Source organism: Thalassophryne amazonica, chromosome 7 (genome assembly GCF_902500255.1).
Source record: "Thalassophryne amazonica chromosome 7, fThaAma1.1, whole genome shotgun sequence".
NCBI lineage: Eukaryota > Metazoa > Chordata > Actinopteri > Batrachoidiformes > Batrachoididae > Thalassophryne > Thalassophryne amazonica.
In genome coordinates this window covers 7,454,337-7,475,416 of record NC_047109.1, presented here as the reverse complement: position 1 = coordinate 7,475,416, position 21,080 = coordinate 7,454,337, and the positions used below count along the sequence as shown (strand labels likewise).

The 21,080-nt window shown below is 41.2% G+C and overlaps 1 protein-coding gene across 1 annotated transcript in view; it reads left to right on the top strand.

Moving 5' to 3' along the window:
- The first annotated feature begins 221 nt into the window (after window positions 1–221).
- dpys (dihydropyrimidinase) overlaps window positions 222–21,080 on the top strand; it is a 71,798-nt gene continuing 50,939 nt past the window's right edge. The window contains exons 1-3 of the mRNA XM_034173807.1: window positions 222–518; window positions 1,396–1,554; window positions 1,676–1,855. Of these exons, the coding sequence (XP_034029698.1) occupies window positions 267–518; window positions 1,396–1,554; window positions 1,676–1,855 (591 nt within the window). The 5' untranslated portion in view covers window positions 222–266. The remainder of the gene's footprint in view (window positions 519–1,395; window positions 1,555–1,675; window positions 1,856–21,080) is intronic.

Here is a 21,080-nt window from a genome sequence, read left to right as displayed (position 1 = left end):
TTTATTCACTATGCCCGCGAAAATATGTCGGCGGTCTAAAAGTTATTGGAACTAAATTAATTGGAAGCTAATTGGTCTGCTGATGGTTTTCAAAGTTATCTGAAAAGCTAATCTGCTAACAAAAACGTTAGCTTAGATAATTAGCGGTTAGTGGATTAGCAGAACTGTGCCCACAACTGCTGTCCCATATGCAAACAAGTTCAGGGGCACAAAAAGCTGCTGCTCCATCACACTGTGTTCACTCTGCGTGCAGCTTTTCTGCAGACATGACTGAGCCCAGAGGGATTCTGATCAAAGGGGGGAAAGTCGTCAATGAGGACTGCTCCTTCATCAGTGATGTCTACATCCAAGATGGCAAAATTACGGATGTTGGGCTGAATCTGAAGATCCCAGCTGGAGTGCGGGTCATCGATGCCACCGATAAGCTGGTGATACCAGGTGGCATCGACCCTCATACCCACATGGAGTTTGAGTTCATGGGCAGCAGGTCTGCAGATGACTTCTACATTGGAACCAAGGTGATATTTAATTATAATCCAGTATGATGAATGTGAAATAAAATAAACTGATCAACAATGTTTGCAGTTAAAATACTTTCATTTTAGGCTACAAACTGTCCTGGCTCCACCCCCCAAATGAAATTGTTTCAATACCACATGAATGAATGTTTTCACAGTTTTACAGAAGTCATCACTAAATCATTCACTGTCTGGCCCAGGATTTTCACTGAATTGTTTAAAAATATTTTATGCATACACACACTCCTTTAAAAACTTTAAGGTGAAGCCAATATAACATGTGGATAATGGTGCATATTAGGGAGTGGACCAAATATTTTACCTGAGTTTCAGAAAAGTTAGTTAATAAAAAAATGTCGTCTCTTACAGTGTTACAAAGTTTCTTAAAAAAATCCTGCTTCCAACTTTTTTGGCTAATTTTCTGTAAATCCTTTTTAGCACATTTATGAAAACTTCAGTAATCATCTAAACATCCCCCAAAAATAAGTGATAAAGAAAATCACCATGTTTAACAAAGTAACATGAATTCCCAGCCACATTTAACATTAAACCACATCCACAAACTGAGTTACATCATGGCACCTTCATTTTGCACAACTATACAGCTGTACAAAGGTCTTTGACTTTGGCTGCTGATTGTGGGGCTCTGCACAATGTTGTCATGCACTTTCACAGACTTAATGTTTACAGTGCAAATAACTGTTTGACCTGGGTGGTCTGCACGCAACATATGAACCAATGTGAAGCAGCACAGTGACAAGAATGTGTGCATGAATGACCATTTAGTTGCAAATTAATGGCTCTCTAAAAGAAAGATTTCTGTATTTTTTTCTTCCCTCCTCTTGGTAACCTTCATGTTACTCCTGTGTGTGTCCAGGCTGCAGTGGCCGGAGGGACCACAATGATCCTGGATTTTGCCATTCCCCAAAAAGGTGCCTCTCTCCTGGAGGCCTACGATCGCTGGCGTAGCAAGGCTGATCCTAAAGTCTGCTGTGACTACTCGCTGCATGTTGCTGTGACGTGGTGGAGTGACATGGTGAAAAAGTGGCTTATAAGAAATTTTTGGTTTAGTTGCAGCAGTGACCCAAAGTGTAGTTTTATTTTCCTGTGAGGTGAACAGTTTCTTCATGCTATTCTCCAAACGTTTGTTTGTGCAGGTGAAGAATGAAATGGAAATGCTGGCCAAAGAGAAAGGAGTGAACTCCTTCAAAGCGTTTATGGCCTACAAAGACACAATGATGCTGCAGGACATCGAACTCTATGCTGCCTTCTCACAGTGTCATCAGATTGGAGCGATCGCTCAGGTGCACGCTGAGAACGGAGACCTGATTGCAGAGGTTTGTGCCAGCAAACGTCTTGAACTCTGTTCAAAAGTGCTCAGTGGAGCCATGCCCACATTTCAGTGTCACAAAGAGAAAATGATGCACAGGCAAGTTTGTCAACAATAAAATATATGAACTGAATCCATAAAATTAGCCATTTTCCATTCTCTTAGCATGGGGAGAGAAATTTGACCTTGACCTCTGACCTTTGTCAGTTTATGCTCTTGAAAAATTGAATTGCTGCTTTCTGCCTACAGGCCCATCAATCCGTGATTAAGTTTGATCTTAATCCTGTAAGTTTGATAGATACCTTTCAAACATGTATTTAATCAATTCCCCCACTTTAAATGGTATCGGGGGTGGAGGTGTACAGCTTCAGGTGAAGGGGGGCACACCCAACCAAGTCTCTCCCCCCCCCCACCACAAAATGTTAAAAATCTATAGCCGTTTTCCTGTGTCCTGAGGCAGTCCGGGAAGCTTAATGCTGACTCGATTCATCGTGTTAATACAAATTTTATTCTGTAACTCTAATTTTTGAATGCAGCGATGCTCAAAAATCATAAGTTGTTCATGGATGAACTTTCCCATATTTTAATTACACCTTTGGTCAGCTGCTCATCAAAGGGGGTTGTGATCCCCTCAGACCCCGCCTTCCAGATCCTCCCACTTAGAGCAGGGGGTTCCTAAAGGGTAGGCCACATCCTCCTGCTAGGATGGTCATGAGGTCATTTAAACAAAAACAAACAAACAAAAAAAAGCCCTCAACAACTGACTTTCAATTTAGTAATGATGTTTTAAATGACAGAATTAAAAAAAATGTAATCAAACATTTATTTACATGATGTGTTGTTCATTTATCTGACCTAGTTTAAACATGTTGAATGGAATAATATATGGAAATACTTCATCTTGGTAGGTGTCGGTCGAGATTGTGATGGGCTCCAGAACTTTATTGTTCTCGTGTTAGGAAATGGCTGGTAGAGAGTAACTCTCTCCTGATCAACGTTATACTGCTACAAGCTGGACGATAAAGTACTGACTAGTAGTTTTGATAATAGAAATATCACACTGATCAATAAATGTTACTTCACGAGAAACCGCTTTCTAAACTGTATGAGTGTCAAGGAGTGCTTGAAATAGAAACTGAAATGCAGTCAGCAAAGGCACACAGGGAACTGGATGCAAATTAAAAAAAAAATAGGCAACTGAAGGAGAAACAAGTGTTTTTAAGAGCCAGAGATTAGTGCAGCTCCACCAAAGAGCACCAGAGGGAGACACTGAGTGTTGTGTGGGCCGCTGAAGAGGAGGTACTGCTGGCCCACCACCACCAGAGGGCGCCCTGCCTGGAGTGCGGGCTCCAGGCACCAGAGGGCGCTGCCGCCTGATGAGAGCAGCCAGGGTGACAGCTGTCACCCATTACCGGACACAGCTGACTCCACTCAGCACGGAGGTATATCATCAGGACGGCGTCTCCACCTCGATGCCGAGATATCGCCTTAAGATAGAGGTAACGATTCTCTGCTGTAATATTGCCTTTCTTATTGAGCATTGCAGGACAGCTGTCTACTCAAAGCCGTTGCTTCAGATAAGTACTCACCTTCCTGCAGTATTGTGACGTGAGGTGGAGACGGCTTCTCCCCTCTCTGTGTTACTGGGTGCAGCCGCATCCACACCTGTGTGTTTTGTTCTCTTGCCAGCAGTACCGGATCCGACGAGCGGAGGCAGTGGCCACCTGGGAATTCGGGACTTGGCGGTTCCAGTACTTCCAGGGTTCGGTGGCAGAGGAAATCTGGATGGTTCTGGTTCGACTTGGACGGACGTCTCCTACCTTCGAGCCTGCCCACACGACACCAGTGGAATTCGGCTTAACCCCAAATTGTCAATTGTTGTATTGGTTGTGCACGTTTCACAACAGTAAAACCTTGTTATTTACCTTCTCCATTGTCCGTTCATTTGCGCCCCCCTGTTGTGGGTCCGTGTTCCTACACTTTCACAACACTGAGAGGAAGAATATCATGGAGTTGTACACAAGAGAAATCAAAAGTAATAATGATACTGGAAGAACAACATCAGGGAACAAACACACAGAGCTGAAGCCTAAATTAAAGGAACAGTACACCCAAAACTCCTCAAATAAATCCAAAAAGAAGACAAACACAAAAAGAAGTTACAGTTTCTGTCCTGCCCTTGCACTTAATTAGCCAGGTAGATAACCATCATCTCAAAAACCACACCTTTGTTCCCTTTTTGCTGTTTACAATGGTCCCTCATTTATCGCGGGAGTTACGTTCTAAAAATAGCCCGCAATAGGCAAAATCCGCAAAGTAGACAGTGTTATTTTTTACAATTATTATAGACGTTTTAAGGCTGTAAAACCCCTCACTACACACTTTATACACTTTTCTCAAACAGGCATTAACATTTTCTCACTTTTCTCTCGTGTGTAAACACTCTCAAAGTTCAGACCTTAGTAGAAAAATAAGACCAACCTGTTTTCAGGCCCAAACATTTGTTTGAGAAATAAAAATAGAACGTTTTCCTATAAATAATTATGATGGCTTTTAGAACTAACAAATTTAATTTTAACGATCAACCTACGAGGTTGGACACATAAGAAATTATTAATAGTGACTGACCAGTATTTCACAGTTCCTCTGATCGCGCCTCTTCGTCGTGGCGCTGCTCCGCTGTCACGTCTTTTTCCACTGAGTCACACCTCAGTGCAGGTATCTTTTTCCGAGTGAAGAACACAGCTATGGGTTGTTGTTTGCACTCTTTTTTTCTTCTGGGCGAGAAGATTCTTATAAACAGACACACACAATGCACATACTCTCCCTTCGTGGTGCCGCGACTGGCCTGCTTGATGAGGACGCAGAACACAATGCGCTGTTAAAAAAAACATGTAAAATTGGACTAAAAAAAATCTGCAAAACTGCGAGGCCACGAAAGGTGAACCGCGTTATAGCGAGGGACCACTGTATTTGATGGATGCATGGTGTGGCTGAATTAACGAATGAGTGAATGGTAAAAATGTAAAAGGACACAGAATAGTATGTATGAGCTGATATGTAAAACAACATTTTTAACAATATAAAATATGAGCAGCAAAACATCTGACCTAATAATAACCCCTAAATTTATACAGTAAGCCACAGCCAAAGAAGATTAACAGGCTAACGGTCACTAGTGAATGGCTAATTACCATCTATGCTAACATCTGGTAAAACACTTGGTTTTCAGGTGCATTACTCACATAACGGCACATGGCAGTTAGTACTAAACATTCTGATAAAATATGTAATTCTTACTTACTTACAGGCTGTGCTGGCTTAAAACACAGCATGACAGGTGCAGCAGGTCTTTCGCTTCTTCTCAGACAGGAAGTGACGTGACACCACTTCCGGTATGTTGCCAAAATAAAATGTTCCATGCAAAAATATTGCAAAGAACAAATATAGGCTGTATGAACCTATATATAACACCAAAATAATAACTGAGGTGGTTCTTTGGGAGCCAGAACACTCCCCACCTGACATCCGTAAGATGTCACACTTATACCTCAAAACTAAACTTGTAGCGCAGCATCTGATACAAGGAGAACAACATCTGTAACTGGTCTCAAGTAAACTGTAGCCTTACCATCTTTCGTTATCTTAACTTCTACCTTTCTAACAAGTCCATCACTGCTAAAATGAACCTTTGCAACCACTCCCATTGGCCATTGGTTTCTCTTCACAAGGGGATCCTTCAGGGGGATGTGGTCCATTGCTGCCTGTAGAGGTCCTTCTCCTCAAAGTCACCATGAGGTGTAGGAGCTACTCCAACCTTCTACGCAAGAGGCGTGACTGGAGTGAGAATGAATGGGTAGTCCGGATTGCTAGACACTGGAACCAGCGGCCGTGTGTTGATGATAGCGACCACCTCTGCCAAGAAGGCGGTCAGGATGTCGTGCATGAGGGGCCTGGAACCAAGTTGAGCTAGCTTGGAGTCTAGGATCTTGCGTGCAACCCCAACTACCCCCCCTTGTGTGATGAGTGCGGCGGATTAAAGACCCAAGTGCACCCACTATCATTGAGGAATGATTCAACGTTTGTGTCACCAGGGATCTTGTTAAAACCGAGCTCCCTACATGCCACTGTGAAATTAGTCCCACCGTCTGATCTCAACTGTTTCATGGGTCCCCTGACTGAAAAGAACTTGCGGAGTGCATTGATAAAGCTAGAAGTGTCTATGAGCTCAAGGTGAACTGCCCTTGTGCTCATACAGGTGTACATCACAGCCCATCGTTTGTTGCTAGCAAGTCCACGCCGAGTGCGACAAGAAGAAACTGACCATGGCCAAACACGTCAATGCCGACATAAGAGAATGGTGGCTCGGTACTAACGTGCTCTGTAGGAAGGTCTGCCATTATTTTGCAAACGAGTTCCTCCTCTTAACTTGCAACAAACTACATGAGTAAATGAGACTGCTGATCTGGTGTTTCTGTGAAGGCTCACAGTTGTCCAGGTGGTTTCCATAGTAGAGAAGCTTGAATCTTCGACTGGACTGGGTTGCTTGACGCGAGGACATTTCGCTTCAAATCGCAGAAGCTTCCTCAGCTAAAATTCTTGCTGTGGTAGTCTGACTTCTGTCTTGACTCTTGTAGAGAAGAACAAAAAGAAGCCACAAAAGCTGGAGTTTTAAACCTAACCAGACCCCTCTTACCGAGAGGCAGACTGCTATTGGCTATTGACTAAACAATAGCTTTTATTAGCACCTATTGTGCTCTAGTTAGCAATTAATAAAATTAAATTCGTTAGTTCTAAAAGCCATCATAATTATTTATAGGAAAACGTTCTATTTTTATTTCTAAAACAAATGTTTGGGCCTGAAAACAGTTTGGTCTTATTTTTCTACTAAGGTTTGAACTTTGAGAGTGTTTACACAAGAGAGAAAATTGAGAAAATGTTAATGCCTGATTGAGAAACGTGTATAAATTGGTTTTACAGGGTTTTTACAGCTTTAAAACGTCTATAATAATTGTAAAAAAAATAACGCTGACTACGTCGCGGACTTCATTTTTTGCGGACTATTTTTAGAACGTAACTCCCGCGATAAATGAGGGACCACTGTAACACTTTTTGTGATTATACTACAAAACAATTGATGCCACGGCCGCTTTTGACGCTCTATTGGCACGCGTCGTGATTGGTGGAGTTCTTTTTCTTTGCCGTCTTCCTGGCTTCCATGTCGTAAAATGAGGGTGTGTCTGAAGCGGAGTCTGAATATTTATGGGCGTGTTTATTATAATTACGATTGTTTTCACCCGCCGCATTTATCAAGGTCACATCAGGCGTACGCTGGAAATGGGCAGGTGCGCACTGCTTGATACATGTCACGGCAACTTTGGTGTACTTCAAATTTACACCGTAAATTTACGCCACAAGTGCGCAACGTTGATACATGAGGCCCATTGTGAGGGCTTTCTGGACAAGTTGTTGTTCTTTAGCCCACAACTACAGAGGGAAAGGCTTTCCGGACAAGTTGTCCGGAAAGCCTTCACAATTTGTCGGATGCGTTGCACACGATTGTTCACAAAGACATTAAATCTCCTTGACTCGTTGTAGATATAGCCAAGAACGACTCTGCTGTCCAAGAATAATCACATGTTACAGATCTGAATGAACAGGAGCCCCCCCCACTTCAGTCCCCACAAACCTGAGTGCATGCTGAGCTGGTCTCTAAGGCTGGATTATTCTCCCCGTCATACTCCTCTCTGTGCTCCCTGCCCTGATCTGGAGTACTGTTTTAAGCTTTTACATTTTGTGTCCATGGAGCGGGACCCACATGCAGTGCAGCAATATGTTTGGTGCTGTTGCACTCCAAACATATAATTTCTGCCTTGCAGTCTCTGGCTTGGTGAGTGGAAGAATCACAGCACCTAAAGCAAATGTGTTCCTTGAGGTACGCTTTGTGCTCGTCTAATGCTTGTCTAACCCCTACACTTCTTTGAGTGTGGTTTCTTATGAATGGGACACTGCTTGTTTGTGAACTCACTTGGACTGACTGAGCTTGTTTTGCAAGTTTTCTTTACCTCTGTTTTGTGGACAGCAACAGGAGGTCTTGACTTAACAGATCTTGTAAAGTGGTTGTTGTGAGTTGCTGGGGTGGAGGTGGGAGCTGAAGTGGCTGACTTAAAACTGGGGTCATTTTTCGTCCTTGCTTCATCTTGTATGAAGCGACAAAAGAATGAAAATGGAAGGACATTCAGTTGTCTTGAAGATTTATCGGCAACTTATCAACAATTGGGGCAATGCCACATGAGGTGTTCAAATAAAGTAGTCCAGGTAAAGAGTCATCAGATTTTGCTGCATCGATTTCAGACAGTAGGTCACTAAGTTCTCCTAGTTTTGGGGGCTCTTTGTTTGAAACCTTGGTGAACCATTCAAGTCTGTCAAGGAGAGACTTCTCAATAGCCTCTGGGGTGCCATAACATTGATGTAGCTGTGTCCAGACTCAACATAGGCCCTCTGCTGGATTGTTGAGATGGACAGAGCGTATGTTTTTGGCCTGTTTGGACGATTCTTCTCTGAGCCATCAGGTGAGCAAATCCATGGGCACAATTTGGTGGGGGATAGGGGGGACATGTCCCCCCCACCTTTTCAACCAGGGGGACAGAATATGATATGTCCCCCCCACCTTCTGACATATATGTGTGTACTTGAACATGCTATGCCAGTCTTATGTGAAAAACCATGTCAGAATAGTATCTTTGTTTCTGCAAATTTGTATTTTTAGCAGCATTGACTTGTTTACAACACCTGTTTCTTGTTTGTCACATTCTGAATTTTCTGGGACTGCATTTGCCCAGATCTGAAACCAAAAATAGTTGCCTCTAGGGACTAGTGTCTACACATAAGTATCAATGGATCATATGCTAATTTACTAAATTCTGAAAGTTAGAAAAGGAAATCAGAAAAGCTATCTGGGACCTCAGAAAGCGATCTGCAATTATTGCTTGATCTCCAAAATCAGTCTATGCAAGCGAAATTATGTTCAGTATGAGTGTTGTCATTAGTGCCACTTTGAAAATTAAATTCATGATAAGTAATTTATCCTAAACTTATGATCTGTTGTTTTTTCAAACTTAGGCAAAAACAAATCTTGAGGAAAAAAAAATACAGTATGCGATAGTTAATAATTATTAAGAGCCTGTTCTTTCATATTTCTGAATACATTTTACCACATTGCAGTTGTTTTTTGAATGAAAACTCAACCTATCATTCTTTTTGAGTTCTACACATGTGGTGATACCTTATTTACACCAGGATGTTAACAAAATCAGTGCTGGCTATTCTCAGAATAAAGTACTTATATCCACAGTTTCAAATTGTATAAGTCAAATGGTGTCCACTTTATGGTCTCAAAACATTAAAATTACTGTTCTGGATGCTCAGAATGCATCTGAGCTTATCTAGAAACCCCTGGCCTATGGGCTTCGGCATTGTGGGCCTCGCACTTTGTCCCCCCCCAATTTCTAGTTCTAAATTGTGCCCTTGAGCAAATCTAACTCTTCACTGGGCTTTAAGCTTAACCCCTTTATGGCGTTATGAAAGGAAGCTCTCCAGTAGTCCTCTGCACTGTCTGTAAATTTTGTTAGACCGTCTGTGACTAAATCTCTTTTGGTCAGAAATTTGACAAGATGAGCAAAGTCACTGTTCTCATTGTTATATTGCCTTGACTGGGAGGGGCATTTTTGGGTGAATTTTTTAGTGTCTGGTAAGTCTTCACCGAGATGGTCTGATGAATATCTGAGGTATAGCTTTGTAGTCTGTATGATTGGGTTGAAACTGAAAGCTGGCTTAACATGTGAGAGTTCAGTTTAAGTTGTGTCTTGTCTTGACCTTGGCTTGATTCCTCATGTTGTTTCCTTGATCCATGTGTTGACAACATTTCCCCGCTCATCTGCTATTGCTGCTTCACACACAGTGGCTTCAGCGAGCGCGGCTTCTGCTTCCTTTTCTTCTTTTAGCACTTCTAAGGTTGCACTTAGCTCTGCTTGTCTCATTTAAGGCGGGCTTACACTGTGCGAGTTTTGTCCCTTTTTCAGCCGATTTTTCACTCGTGAGAGAATTTTTTGGATTGCGCCGAGTTTCAGCTTAATTGTGCGTCCTGCATCGTGCAGTCTACATGGAGTAACGAGCTGCGTTTAACATCTCACAACCACCTCCCGATCGGGAATCATATGGTCGGATGAAAATCAAACCTGTTTGATATTTTGGTCGGCCGTCGTGACTCGTGAGGGTTCCGCGCTGTTGAAGCAGCGCTACAAGCGTCTACGCACTGATTACGTCGCGCACTGTGCGTGAGCAAACACCGGAGAGAGCAAACAGTGATCTCATGTAAAGTCTTGTGTTTTTTTTTTTTTAACGGTCCCTCGCAATAACCTAATATCATATTAAAGTTCATGCTTATCAGCGCGCACAGTGAGTGGAATCAGGTGGGGGAGACTGAACGTATATGCACATACACACACACACACACACACACAGCAGACAACAGGATTTAATCAATCAATCAATCAATCAATCAATTTATTTATATAGCGCCAAATCACAACAAACAGTTGCCCCAAGGCGCTTTATATTGTAAGGCAAGGCCATACAATAATTACGTAAAAACCCCAACGGTCAAAACAACCCCCTGTGAGCAAGCACTTAACAGGAAGAAACCTCCAGCAGAACCAGGCTCAGGGAGGGGCAGTCTTCTGCTGGGACTGGTTGGGGCTGAGGGAGAGAACCAGGAAAAAGACATGCTGTGGAGGGGAGCAGAGATCAATCACTAATGATTAAATGCAGAGTGGTGCATACAGAGCAAAAAGAGAAAGAAACACTCAGTGCATCATGGGAACCCCCCAGCAGTCTAAGTCTATAGCAGCATAACTAAGGGATGGTTCAGGGTCACCTGATCCAGCCCTAACTATAAGCTTTAGCAAAAAGGAAAGTTTTAAGCCTAATCTTAAAAGTAGAGAGGGTGTCTGTCTCCCTGATCTGAATTGGGAGCTGGTTCCACAGGAGAGGAGCCTGAAAGCTGAAGGCTCTGCCTCCCATTCTACTCTTACAAACCCTAGGAACTACAAGTAAGCCTGCAGTCTGAGAGCGAAGCACTCTATTGGGGTGATATGGTACTACGAGGTCCCTAAGATAAGATGGGACCTGATTATTCAAAACCTTATAAGTAAGAAGAAGAATTTTAGATTCTATTCTAGAATTAACAGGAAGCCAATGAAGAGAGGCCAATATGGGTGAGATTTACAACAGATGAGGGATTAAGTTGCTGCACCTTGCACAGCTGTATGACTCCGTATGAAATATAGTTTATTTATACAACAGTGTAAGTAGCAACACCTGTTATGAATGTTTGTTTTCTTTTTTTACCGTCCTCTCATGGATCATGTTGCTGTCTGCTGTGTGTGCACACACGTTCAGTCTCCCCCACCTGATTTCACTCACTGTGCACTGATAGGCATGAAATAATTTTTTTTTTTAAAAAGAAAAAAAAGCTTCCGACGAGTGGTGTTTGAACGTACAATGTGAGCAGTCAGATCGCATCAGAGCATCAGGCCGTACAGTGTGAGAACATGAATCGTGCTCTCTGAACTTTTAACCCCTGCGGTTTTGTCGCACAGTTTAAGCTGGAGCCAAGTACAGCGATTGAAAATATCGCACAGCGTATGCCCAGCCTTTGCATGTGCTTCGACTGCTGCTTTGGTGAGTGAGCTGCGAGATCTGGACGATGAGCCCGAGCAGGTGGTCCGGACCACCAGGTGTTCCTCCTCTGCGGACAGCATCGTTACATCTGGGTCTGAAGCCTGGGAGACTGTGTGCTGTACCTCCTGGTGTAGCTGTTCCACAGCCTTTTTACTGTCCTGCCCTCACACTTAACTAGGCAGGTAGATAACAGTCATCTCAAAATCCACACCTTTTTGCTGTTTATTTGATGGATGCATGTGGCTGAATTAACGAATGAGTGAATGGTAAAAATGTAAATAAAGGACACAGAATAGTATGTATGAGCTGATGTGTAAAACAACATTTTTAACAATATAAAATATGAGCAATAAAACATGTGATTCAGTGATTTCCTGCTGATCTTTCTCCTCATAAGACAGTGATAATAAATATGGAATATGGCTCATATTCTAAATGGTGTTTACTCAGATTCTTATCATAACGTTTGTTTAGTTGGCGGATTGGTTAATGTTATGTCACAAATGTTTGATTCAGAGCAGATAACTTGATTCTAGTAAATGCAATATAATTGTAATTTAATTAAAAAGTAATTACAGGAGCAGTTTTCAAAAGTTGTAGTGTTCAGTCACTTTCATTTTAAATCTGCTAATTATTCTAAAAATGAATGAGGGTGTGATTGTCAGCATGTTTGTTGCGCATGTTGCACAATGTTCAAGGTCCAGTATGCACTATGAGAGAGATTATTCTTTTAAAGATGCAATGAAAAATCTGTTATCTCAACTGAAATGTTCTATTGAACAAACCTTAACAGCTAATATTAAAAAAGGCAGTGGTGCAACTAATTGCACTATAATTTGAGTTACTATATAATAATAAGATTTACGATCAATTTTTTTAATTTCATAAAATACAGATACCAACAACCACAGCTACATGTTAACATATTATTTTGAAACAAATACACTTTGTTCCACTCTAAGAGTTTAAACAAATGACAGCCAGAAGCAGAAATGACATTTGAAAAATTATTTTTAAAAACAAACTCTTGGAATATTTTTATTTTACTCTTCTAATGGTTCATGACTTGTGAAATGTCACAGTTACTTTAAAATTTACCAAAGCAAATTTAATTCCCATGTCTGTATATATTATATAAACATTGTTAAAGGGCGATTCTGTGGTAACGGAATTACAATCGGAGCACATTTTTAATGGGGAGCTGAAATATGGACAGATTTTCCCGTCGTCGTAATTCCGTTACCATAGAATCACCCTAAAGTAAAAATGATGAGTTTAATACATTTATTTTTAAATGTATTATGTAACAACTTACTGTCTCCCACAAAAGCTACATTTTAATTCTGTTACATTTCATTTTTAAGACAGCAATTTTCAATTGTCATAGCAGAAAACTACCACTAGAGAGTGCCACATACTAAAAAGCAAACTGCTTGTGCTCTCATGGCTTGGTTATTTTATTAATGCTGTTGCTTTTTCAAGTGTTTGTGCAGAATTTATACATTTTTCTTGTTTACTTTCATATAGCCTGTCTGTCTGTCTATCTGGCTTTTATAGCTAGCTAGATATAAAACCTTTAAGTACAGTTTTCAAGTGAAGAAAAATGCTTTTGAAGATAGAAATGATAGAAAACACATTGGAAGATGTGCAAATTTTCATCAATACAATGAAAATGGATTGTTCAAATTCTGTCATATTTTATCTACTGATAGTGACCTCAGCAGCCAAGCACATGTTGACCTCAACTAAAAATGTGTGACTGGGTTTTGCACTTAAACTGTTGAACTCAGTACACACAGAGCGGGTAAAATAAGTATTGGTCACGTCACTATTTTTCTTCAATTAATATATGTCTAAAGGTGGTGTTGACATGAATTTTTCACCAGATGTCAGTAACACCCCAAGTCATCTATACATGTAAAGAAATCAAATCATACGTCCATGAATTAAGTTATGTGGAATAATGTGAAATGACACAGGGAAAAATTATTGAGCATGCTTACTAAAATGTATGCAAAACTTTGTACAAAAGCCTAAATATCCAACACAAGACTAGTGCAGATAACATAAAGCAGAACTCAAAAATGGAAGAATAAAAGGAAAAACAGCTACAAAACTCCATAAAAGAATGGGCAGGCGGGTTTAACCAGGAACCTTACATACTGGAAAGGAGCACACTTAAGTGCTTGGCCTACCACCCCCGCCACTGTGGCCAGCTTAAATAGTGACGATCTGCTCTGTGTCAGCCTGATCCCGTCATATCTCAGAAGCTAATTAGTACTTGGATGGGGGACCTCTTTGGAACACCAGCGGCTGCGTGTGTTTCTCCAGGTAACACGGGAGTTGCGTCAGGAAGGGCATCCGGCGTAAAACTTGTGCCAACTACCATTGCAGATCTGGTATCCACTGTGGCGACCCCGAACGCAAAACGGGAGTGCTCAGCCGATTGGACAACAACAAACAATGAGGAGAACAATGACAGGTGTGCTGACAGTGACGTGAAACAGCTGTCAGGTAGACTGAGTGACAGGACCACACTCGCAAATACAGGCAGACAGAGAGTGAAACATCAAACAAACCATGTATTACAAAGTTTTTCTTCTTTAATCCATATTTTACAAAGGATAGACACGGGCACAAACAACAAAGATCTGCACTGTAGTTGTAGGTTATGCTACTTATTGCAGACAATATCAGGCAGTGTAGAGTGCCCCCTCTGGCCCATATGTGTCTGAGAATGAGAGGGAAGAGCAGACTGAAGTAATCATATCTTAGCCTGTTGTATGTTATTTACAGAGCCTGTAATATATCTGGAAATTATTAATCACTTAGTGGAAACTCTGCTACCCATCCTGTGGATGTCCACAGGTTACAGATTGACCAGCACATCATAGTGTCTCTGTTGTGTAAGTAAGTCCCTTCAGCTGCTCTCTTGTTTGCACTTCCGAGCAAATCTGAGGTGGATCTGCATATTGGCATGGCACAAGTTGTACGCCAGATGCTCTTCCTGACGCAACTCCACATTTCATGGACAAATGTGGCAGGGTACAAAATTAATAATTGGAATTTGATTGAGGGCTTCTTTTCCATTTATGAACTTCACATTAATGAATGTAAAATTAGTCCCGTTTTGATTAAATTTATTGCAGCCTTCACGTGAAAGTGACTTTAAAGTGGAGCATTGGCTGATAAAATGTTCTTTTTTGTTGCCACATCTAAGTCCTTTCCACCCAGAGGGCAGTAAAAGACAGATAAATCTTTGACAAACCTACAATAATACAAATAAAGGAACTGAATTGATATTTGCCCTTGCTGATTTATGTTTTGTTGAATCTACTTTTTCTCCTTAATCTCTTGAGCATGTTTATCCACAAGATTTTTTTTTTAAATTTAACTAGACCATACAAAAACAAAGAAATCCAATTCCTCAGGAAGAACCCTGAAAACACAAAACCTTCTTAAAATCATTTCTGGTTCTTTGGAATTATGACTGGCCCCTAAATGTTTGAAGTTTGGAGTCTGCTGGTTCCTGCCTGAAAATGTATAAATCCAGGTTACTCTGTTTTTTAACAATTCAGACTTTTTTCCAAAAAGTAGAATTAGAGGTCAGTTTGTCTGGAATTATTTTTTTTATTTGCAATAGTTTGAGGTAACTCTTCCAGTGGAAAGAGTTTGGTCCACCTTTCCATCAGGTATAGGAAGCATGTACTGGTACTGTGCGTGATTGTGGATGGCAACCATCCAGGCAGACAACCAGTCCATCCCGACATCTTGACAGGAACCATTTATCTGCCACAACCAGATGAAATCTGGAAGTCCCCTTGGCCTTCTCCAGTTGCTGGAATCCTCAACACTGACAGAAATGCATGCTGGATTGTGCACAGAGGAATGCATCACATGTGCAAAATGTTGTAGCTGGCATCACCTCACAGTAGAAGTGGCAGATTTCTTCTGAGTCTCCCTGAGTAACTGTTCATTTGACACATAGTAAGTCCACTGGTTCCTAAGATTCCTCAGAAGTGAGACAGAGTACCTAAGACCTCTTGTCCTCTCCTTTCCTCACAGGTTAACATCCAAAGGCACTTTTCCACTTCACAAAAGTAGCACTACTCGGCTCGACTCTACTCGGTTTTTTCGCTTTTCCATTAGAGTAGTTTTTAGTACCGGGTAGGTTTTTTTAGTACCTGCTCGGGAGTGGTTTCAAGCGAGCCGAGCCGATACTAAAATGTCACGTCAACAGGCTGTTGGCCACTGATTGGTCAGAGAACGTTGTCACTGGATGAGTCATGAGTGCGCCGTCTGAGAGGAAAATCAAAACCCGCCATTTTTAAATAGTCACAGCGGCGTTACAGCGACCGTCGTTTTCTTTCGTTTCACGGCGGTTTTTTTTGTTTGTTTGTTTTTTTTACTCGCACAAAACCACACCGTGGTCTGTGGATGAGCTGCGGACGTTTATGTTTGGTGGCGGAGGAGAAAATACAGAGTGGATGAAGTGATCCGAAATGAGGCCGCACTCGGCTCACCGGACATTACAGCAACTCAGAGAACAGCTGAAAAAGCTTAAAAGTGATTAAAGGACCACAATGACCGGAGCAGGTCGGACCGTAAAAGGGCTGGAAACGGTACGACCGCAGGAACACTGTTTATGGACAACACCAGCGAGCAACGGGAGGCAGAATGACCGGGACTCGTCTTTGTTGGAAGCGACGGATGGTAAGTGTTTTTGTGACTGTAGTCTGCTTGAAAGCACCGTTTAACGTTCCTTTTCCCATTGGTGGGAAGCAGACTTTAACAAACGAAGATTGTGCGTCTAAACTTGTGTTAAAGTAACATCGTTGTCTCATGTACGCGGACACAGTGAGCTAGCTGACTGCTAACTAGCGAGATAGCTAACCCCGTGCTACGCTTTAAAGTATTAACTTCTGACAGAAAAACACCTCAAGTCAGCAAGAAGACAAACGTGTACATTTGACTCATTTAGTGCCATTACGGTGATGTTTTTTTTTTTTTTTTGACATGTCGCCATTTTGTGTTTTTGTTGGAAGAATCCAGTTCCATAAGCGAGAAGGGTTCGAACACCAGCTTCAACATCTGTATCAACGTCCAGCACCACACAGGAACGTGTCATCACAGGTAAGAATAACACGTCTCACATCACCTTAACTTTCCCAAATACTATATATATATATATATATATATATATATGTATATATATATATATATATATATATATATATACATACAGGGTGACCCCCCCCCCCTCACCAAAAAAAAAAAAAAAATCCAGAACCTATAAATATTGTCATAAATCCCACAAAGGTCCAGCAAATTTTGCTGGACCTTCCCAAAGTTTCAGTTATCTTGATCGCTTTGCATAAAAGTCATGTTCTTTCAAAATGATGCTCCAAATGATCTGATTTGTTGGAGGATAAGTTTGAAAGAACATCATTTTTATGCAAAGTGACCAAGATAACTGCAACTCTGGGGAATGATCATACAGAGATTGAAGCTTTTTTTATTTTTTTTTTTTTAAACTTTCTTTCCCATTTCTACCTTCATTATTGTCCAGGCAAGAGATAAAGGGAGCCTGTTCCAGCAGGAGAATCTGACCATCTTGAGTGACATTGAGGCTGAAGCTGAACTGGTTTCAGTGTGATCGACACATCCGGCTGATCCTTGAGGAAGCAACAGTGGTGGAAGCAGCATTTAATCAGGCATATCTTGGCATGCTGGGTGACCTTGTGCACGCGATGCATGACCGCATGTGACCTGCGCCCCCAACGCAGACTACAGACACATGAAACTTTTGTATAGTTTGTGTTGCTTTTTTTATGTGTGTATTTGCTCTTTTTTGTTGCAGTAAACAATTTGACTCATGTGACTGTATCATAATTTGTCATTTCATTCTGAGTCAACAGTAAAAAACATCTTGGTTTATTTCTAAGAATTTTTAATTTGGGTTTTAGCCTCTCCAGAAGACACTGCACACTACACCTGGCTGAATCTTTACACAGATGCTGGAATAATCATGTCTAAACTGAGATTTTACCAAATGGTATTTAACATAAACAAAAAGGTTTACTCACTTCAGTGAAGGCACCATTACATCAAGGAAATTTGAACAACCAGTTTTACTGTCTGTTACATTTACATTTATGACCCCATTAAATGTAAAACGTATTTTACTACTGGATTATGCTTAAACAGCTTCTCAAATTGTTAGCCTTTAAATCAGTAAACCTTGGTAACTTTTACAAATCAAACTGATGTTACACAAAAGTGGATACATTTTAGCAAAAAGTACAATAATTTATTCAAACTTCACAGTGAAACATAACTGGTGTATAACATGATGATGACAAAGGTGTCCCATTCTGTGGCATGAACCTCTGCAGCTGTGACTCTGAGAAAACCATCTGAAACACACACACATACAGCATACATATTTTAATGAGTGCTGTCAGGTTATTAAAAAATAATGTGATTACAAGGTTGTGATTAGTTAATCTAAATGAATCATTTAATTGCAGGTATATTAAAAAACTCAGATCTGTGTGTGTTTGGGACATTTAATAATCAGGTAAAAAATGATCAGGGTTATTTTTGTTACATATCGAGGTATTAATTGTCCAGGTCGTCATTGTAAATGAGAAAGTGTTCTCAATTGATTTACCTGGTAAAACATTGAATAAATAAATAAAAAATTAAACAAGCTGTAAATTGGTCTTAAATTGGGAGAACTGTCTAATTGTAATTTGGATGGGTTAAATGCAGGCAAATTTCATTGTATTTATGTGTACAATGACAATAAAAGGATATAAAGAATGTCTATAAAAACAGAATTGTGGGAGTTTGGAGGCTGATTCTTTCTGCACAATATGACTCCTTTAATAATTATCTTATTAGATTTCATATTTTAAATTTGTCCATTGAACATTAAAATCTGGATGAAAAACAAAGTTTTTAATGTGTTTTAAGCCTGTTCGAGTTCAGTGACGACGTTAATTAACGGTCATTAAAACCGAATCAACATTTTGTGCGTGAACGTCTGTAAATGCACAAACTCCCACATTTGAGATTTAACAATAAGTTATCAAAGCAAGTTACTTTGGTAAAAAAAAGTATTGACATTAACACGTTTATTGCTCAGAAACGCGTCTTTATTCACAGACCAAGTCACTGACGTCAAAACAAAATGGAGCAAAGTGTGACTGAAGGCCTGATAGGTATTGTAATTAATCTATATTAACGCTTTATTTTGACAGCCACAATTTTAATAGTTAATAGCGACAGCCTGCAGTTATCAATTATTTACGAACTACTTAGGAAGCTAACGATTAGCTTACTGTCATGCTTTGCCTTTTCATCTCTAGCAGCTTGTATCTTCTCGTCTTCATCTTCATATGAATTCTCAAGGTCTTCTGTATGTCTCAAGTGTGTTTTTCTCGCCGCCAGCAACTTTCTCTTAAAAACTCACACAGCAGTAAACACACGGAGTTCGCCATTGTTTATGTTTGTGTCGCGTATAAAACGACGTCACTGCAGTTTGCTCTGCTGACCCTGCCCACATTGAAGAGGTACCATTTGCAGTGGAAAAGCTCGTGCTTGGAACCAGACCGAGTAGAGCCGAGTAGTGCTGGAGCTTTCTAGTGGAAAAGTGGCTCAAGTGTCCAAACCACACAGTAAGACACGAAGCACCAGGACCTGAAAGACTTGGTGTTATGGTTAGAGGTCCAGACTGGACCAGACTGGTACTTGGTGATGGACTTAAATGCTGGGAGCAAAGAACAGAACTGGTTGAAAAGATATTTATTTACAATAAACAAATAAAAAAAATGCTGCGCTGGTTATACGGCCTGCTGAGCCAAGACAGGGCGCGCCTGTTGTGGTGGAAATTAGGGAGCTGCAGGTTCCCAAGCCAGTCTTGAAAAGAGAACTGAAATCCTGGAGAATAGAATAGAATAAACTTTGTCTGTCCCACAAATTCTTCTTCAACAACTTGCTCATAAAAAACATAAAATACTCACATAAAACTTCACTGAGAAGAAAAAAAAAATTAATTGATTTGATTGACAACACAATTGACAGCACAAGCATCTGTCTGGTCTTATTAAGGGCTACTACAGTGGAGAGGATGAAAGATTTCTTATAAATATTTTTGCGGGCCAGAGGAACTCTGTACCACCTGCCTGATGGCAATAACTGGAAGGAGTGGTGGAGGGGGTGTGAGGGGTCCTCAGTGATCAGGGTGGCTTTCTTTCCTGATCACTGTGCGACTGTATAGTTCAGACAGAGGGGTTTGGGGAGTATATGGTTCTGGAGCCGGGATTAGGTGGGACGTACAGAGCAGAGAGCAGAGGAGAACAGAGGTAAGTAATTGCACTCATAACATTGAAGTCTTTAACCATAAGCAGTTCACTGAAGGCTTAAAACAGGAATATTCACAGTTCTGGAAATAAGATTTGCCGTTCAGCAATCGTTCACAGTTCATGAATATCTTCAGCGGTCAGGTGCTGAGCATCTTGTGACGCAGTTCCAATTAAGCACGACTTCAGAAACGACTTGGAAAGTTCTTAGCTGTTATGCACCAGAGCTCATACAGTTCTTGGGATACATTTCTTGGAAACAGTTCTTTAGTCATGCACAGTCACAAACAGCAACTTAACTGAAGCGTGGCAGAGCTACGCACTCTGTAGCTGAGAGCCGGAGAGTTCCAAAGTGGATTTGGGCAGAGAGTGGCACGGGAGACACACAGAAAAGTGTCTGGAAACACCAAAAACATCAATGAGCTCTAATTAGAGGTGGCCAGGTTACCTTGAAATGAGCTGCGGAAAGCTCTGCTGTCTGAGCGCATGGAAGCGGTCGGAAAGATGAGGTCAAGGTCATGGAATCTCATGCAGGATGCAATGCAAGAATCTGGCTTCATACCATGGAAACCCACCAAGAATCCAGCAGTGAATAGGCTGAAAGCCTAGGTTTAAGTAACCCGTGGCTGATGAGCTGCTCATGCACATCAGGTGGGTGGCGGTGATCAGGTGTGTGCCATAGAAAACTCACAAACTAAATAGTAAATGGACTGCATTTATATAGCGCTTTTCCATCTGCATCAGACGCTCAAAGTGTTTTACAAATAATGCCTCACATTCACCCCGATGTGAGGGTGCTGCCATACAAGGTACTCACTACACAAGGGAGCAATAGGGGATTAAAAACCTTGCCCAAGGGCCCTTAGTGATTTTCCAGTCAGGCTGGGATTTGAACCGAGGATCTTCTGGTCTCAAACCCAACGCTTTAACCACTAGACCAGCACCTCTCCCTAAACTAAACTAAACATGATTAAAAAAGAAAGGAGAGAGGCAGCGGCAGACCATGACACTTGGCCCTTCATTCTCCTACAAAGATGTCAGCATCACCAAACACCTCTGTCCAGTGACGTCATGACTCCAGGCACCAGCGGTCTCAAACTGATTTCAGAAAGGGCCAAGAGGGTG